The sequence below is a fragment of the Dreissena polymorpha genome, chromosome 12 (genome assembly GCF_020536995.1).
Source record: "Dreissena polymorpha isolate Duluth1 chromosome 12, UMN_Dpol_1.0, whole genome shotgun sequence".
NCBI classification, from domain to species: domain Eukaryota; kingdom Metazoa; phylum Mollusca; class Bivalvia; order Myida; family Dreissenidae; genus Dreissena; species Dreissena polymorpha.
Window position 1 is genome coordinate 14,505,519 of NC_068366.1, and position 4,845 is coordinate 14,510,363.

General features: G+C 33.0%; 1 protein-coding gene across 1 annotated transcript; it reads right to left on the bottom strand.

Moving 5' to 3' along the window:
• Window positions 1-411: 411 nt before the first annotated feature.
• On the bottom strand, window positions 412-4,534 carry LOC127853679 (leucine-rich repeat-containing G-protein coupled receptor 4-like). The gene is made up of 2 exons (XM_052388379.1): window positions 4,482-4,534; window positions 412-2,688 (listed from the first exon to the last, which is right to left on the bottom strand). Exons 1-2 carry the CDS (start codon window positions 4,503-4,505, stop codon window positions 1,336-1,338), a joined length of 1,377 nt encoding a protein of 458 aa, XP_052244339.1. The 5' UTR covers window positions 4,506-4,534; the 3' UTR covers window positions 412-1,335.
• Between the last annotated feature and the right edge of the window lie 311 nt (window positions 4,535-4,845).

Below are 4,845 nucleotides of genomic sequence, written 5' to 3' on the forward strand. Positions count from 1 at the left end.
TAACATCTATTGCCGCTTATGTAGGCTAAATAAAAATAGCAATTTAAGTTGAATTGAGACACCATTTGGTTAATGACACGCAATGAATAATAGTGTTAATAATTATCGTAAGTTCTAGAAGTTTTGTGGAAAAAGTATTCATAACTTTGTTATAACAACCTGATATTAATTTCTTCGTATGCCCATCGTGATGCGACAGGCATTGATGGACATCAAACACTTCTTGTTAGATTCATAAAATGAGAACATTTAATTCTTCCGCTGCTTACTTATCTCCATAAATCGAGGTCATAAGTGTTTTAAGTCAGCTACTCGGAAAAAACGGAAGAGAAAGAAACATTGTGCACAATTATGTGTCAACGTGTAAATTTTTATTTTTGATATAGTATGCACACATGGTCAAGTCCTTTATGTAATGTTTATAATAGTGTCTTCTTGGTATACATATTACACATTAAACATATTGCCTGTAATGTTTATTCTTATAATAATTACCAATACTATTGATTTTTTGTGATAACAATGCTTCAACTCGAATGTTTAGTTCTTAATAACTGTAAATATTTTTCAATAGTTAACTCTTTATGAGATGCTTTGAAGACTCTTCATTTATTATTTAAATCACACATTATAATAGGTGGTATGCAGCATAGGATAATGTGAGCTATATCGTTGGTGATACGGTTCTTGGTATTTGAAAACTTCAGAGGAATACTGTTTTTCATTTATTTTCCAACACCCGCACCTTATTATTTATTTAAATTATCCAGAATTATAGCAATCAAAACTGTACACACATCAGTGTTTCACATTATATAATAATTGTCACAATACACAATTATGCTTTTATCAAAATATCACAATGCGCAGGAGCACCAATTGAAAACCGCGATTTGTTTATAGACAAAAATAATAGGAAGTATAATTCAAATTACCGGTGCATCACACATGCTTTAATAAGCTCCATTATTATGGATATTGATGAATTATTTACATTAAAATTTTCTTTTAGAAATATTTTCGCTCTTGCAAGTAATGCGAATCATAGATATTAAAAATCATTTCCTTTTCAGATATTGCAAGCAAGAAAACATAATTGATTGTTCATATTTAACAAAGTGATTACATTTCTCCAAATAAAATATAAAACTATAATTCTTTGTAAATACTGCTATACAGTAGTTCTTAGTTTTTGTAAGCTTTATGTCAAATATAATTTTCGACAAGTTAACAAAATATAATCTCAAACAAATTAAGTTTTCATTTCAAATCACATGGATGTGTGTCCAAAAAGTTTTCAGAATCTGTTATGGACTGTCATCATTTTTGCACGGGCTAGCACTTACCCGCGTCGATGTAGGTCTTGATAAAATGTTCAATCCGTTCACTCGTTTGGTAACATAGTCCGTCTATTTGTATGGAAGATACATTCCAACTCTTCAGATTTGCCAGTTCGCACGTGCATTCGATGTCATTTCCTTCAATACGTAAAGCTTTTAGAGCTGGTAACATTGTAACGGCGACAGGAACGGTAGTCAGAAACGTACGAGACAAGTCTACGTGCATGAGTTGTATGTTGTTTTGAAAGGCCTTGTTTGTGATGAACTGGATTGGATTGTATGCTAGATTAATACTTGTTAAACTGCGTAATCCAATGAGGTCATTGTCTTCGACGCATTCTATTAAATTGCTATTGAGATCCAAATCATTCAGACGTTTAAACATATTCAAGCCGCTGGGAATTCGTCTCAACTGGTTGGCAATCAAAACAAGATGCCAAACACTAAAATTATCTTCAAATTTATCTGCATCCATAAACCGCATACCATTGCTATACATATAAACGGTGTTTACAGATGGAAACGCTTTAACAAAGTTTGGAAAGTAATCAACATTATTGAATATATAATTTATAATGCCAAGCCTTGTCATACCGGTTACATTATTGCATGGTTCAAAAACGTCCGACTTGCTTTCATTAAAACAGTTGTTGCCAGTTATCTCTAATAGAAAAAGGTCGGGAAGAGCACATACTACATTTGGGATTTTTTTTAAATTAGCGCTTTCTATTGACAACGAATGCAGATGTGTCAGTCCACGAAATGCATCTGAATCCAAACTCTGAAAAGGTATATCGTATAGATAAAGGTGTGTTAGTTCATATAAGAAATGAAGGTCGATCGGCCACTGCTGAAAGTATGCCATTCCAACAGAAAAGTCTTTTAGAGAATGCCCAATTTTAGCCATGACTGACGGATTCAATGACACTAGCGGGTTTCCAGAGAGCCTTAACAATTTCAGATTGATAATCGAACCCAGAGCCTCTGGCAGCGAGGTAAGACTATTTGTATCTAAATATAACCCTTCGACATGGGCTTCAATTCCAAGAAAAGCGTATTCGTTAATTTGAGACATATTGTTACCGCCAAGCAGTATTGTATATGAACAATTCAGGGAGCTCAACTGAATAAAGGCATCGTTTGCAATACTTGAAAGTTTGTTGTTAGATAGGACGATTGCACTAAAGCAAACAGCTGCATAACGGGTCAGGTTGAAGACAGGGATTGAAATGAGTCCATTGCCTGAACAATCGATGGAATAGTTTGAGTACCAACAGGGATCCGTATTTGCGTCGAAAAGTAATCCGTGAACACATGATGCGAGAAACACGATAAGGACACCGGTAATCTGAAATACAAATATGATAAGTCAGTTTATAATTAATAAGACTGAATTTGTTTACTTGTTAACGATGAATTAAGTTCAATTTCATATAATAGCTTTTATTTCAGAAAAAGCATAAACTGTTTTCATTTGTAACGCCGCATATGCAGGTCGACGAATTAACGCCACCTTACACGTTCGTATGCTTTTAAACGCATATTCGGGGTGGGGGACAACGCTAATGCGTCTGTTTACTCGTTTTTACATGCATGGTTAAACAGATATACAGTGCCATAGATGCTTCAAACCGGACATTTAAAGAACCGGGGTCATTTTTGAAATGTAGAAGCTTCTATTATTGTCATCTAAAATTGGTCTTATGTTGGTCACTGTCGCTGGTAGACAATAACGTGCATTATGTGAGAAATAAAAGACTTCTGGTGTGTCTTGATAATTTTAAATCACAGTTATTTTCGATGCCGAGTACAATAAGCTGATCCTAGACATCACGTGAATACCACACAACAGAGAACAACCTCAGTATGTGAGAAGTATATTTATACGTATGCTACGATCATTAAGAAACAAAAGAAGTAATACCTTTTGCAATTTCAGTCCATACAATATTGTCGTGATTTCATACCTATTAAATAATAGTTTATTGCAGTATCGTATCTTTTGTTAATTGGGATGTTCCTAATACATAAATAGACTTGTTTATTACAACCATAATTCATTTACTGTCGTTCGAAAAATCCAATCGGGAGGATGAGGTAAAAATAGGAAAGATAGTTCAAAATCCTCCAATACAAATGCATTTGTTTTGAGTGTTAAAACACAAGTGAACAATTTTTAAATGAAAAATAATCTTAAAAGGTCTTGTTCACAGATTTTTGTATGGTTGCAATTAAAATTCGAAATGGTCATTAAATAGGTTTACTAACAAATAAATAGTGTTTATAAAAGTCTTAAGTAATTAATAAGATCAGAAAAAAAAGTTAAATATAGCATTATTGCCGTCCTCGTGATTTGATCCCGTTTCCCCCCAGAAGCGAAGGCCAACGTACTACCACTGTACCATTCAGGCTTTAATGTTGAATATTGAAACATAGCCGCTATTCTATTTTCCAAATAATCGATGAAAAGCTTAACACACTCTTTATTATTTTGCCGACTTCTAATAAGAATTATCCGTTAATTAACGAATAATTTAAACATGTTTATTTGACAAAAGCGTCATTTCGGTTGTTTAAACATAATGCTTACATTATTTTTTTAATAAATTACAATTATTTTAAAAAACGTCATTTTAACAAACTGTGAACTAGTCCCTTTCAACAACAAAAATAAATCCTAAATAATCTTCAAAGTAACAATTAAAGTGTGTATTACGCGATGTAATGTTATTCTTACGTGTGGTCTAAAATGTGCTTCCCGTTAATGAAATCGAGATCTCGGGGTGGTCTTTTAACGATCTCGTATTAAACACCTTAATTTAAGTTTAGGTAATTGTCTCAGATAAAGGCCTATCCACATTCGTTTGCTTATGTATATGCGGCAATGTGCAGATGCGACGTTACACACATATTTCGAAAAGTTAGTATTATTTATTTTCTATATTGGCTGGCTATTGTCCTTTACTGATATGAAAAAGTTCAATCGTCCCCTTTTATACCGTTCATAACTATGTAAATTTTGTACAACGTTTAGACAAAATACATGTATTGTCTTTAACTTTATTATCAGATAGAATACGTTTATGTGGCATTAATGACACAACGAATAAATAAGTGAAAAAAGATTATTGACAAACGTACCGCCACAAATTTTCTGAGAGCCATTTAACTGCGATGTTTCTCGTTTGAGTCCGGGATGAGAATGAGCTAAACTAGAACGCGACATAAAGACGTCTTCAGATAAGAAAGATTTTGGTAACAGCTATTGGCTATTTTTGCTTTTAATTACAAAAAGTAGTAATCTGTTTCGTTATATATATTTTCAAATGTACCATCGGTCATTGACAAACATTTGAGGTTACGCTTACGAAAATAAATTACTTCTTAGTAATATTTAACGTGTGTAATCTTCGACGTCAATTTTCATCATGAAAGATTACTTTCCAATACGTAGGACGGGGATTATTATGATTATCAATGTACCCATTTGTTGTTATGATCGATT

Coding starts and splice junctions, on each gene's coding strand:
- LOC127853679 (XM_052388379.1), bottom strand. CDS start 4,505: ATGGCTCTCAGAAAATTTGTGGCG. Junction 2,689..4,481: donor CTCTCAGAAAATTTGTGGCG/GTACGTTTGTCA, acceptor TTTGTATTTCAG/ATTACCGGTGTCCTTATCGT.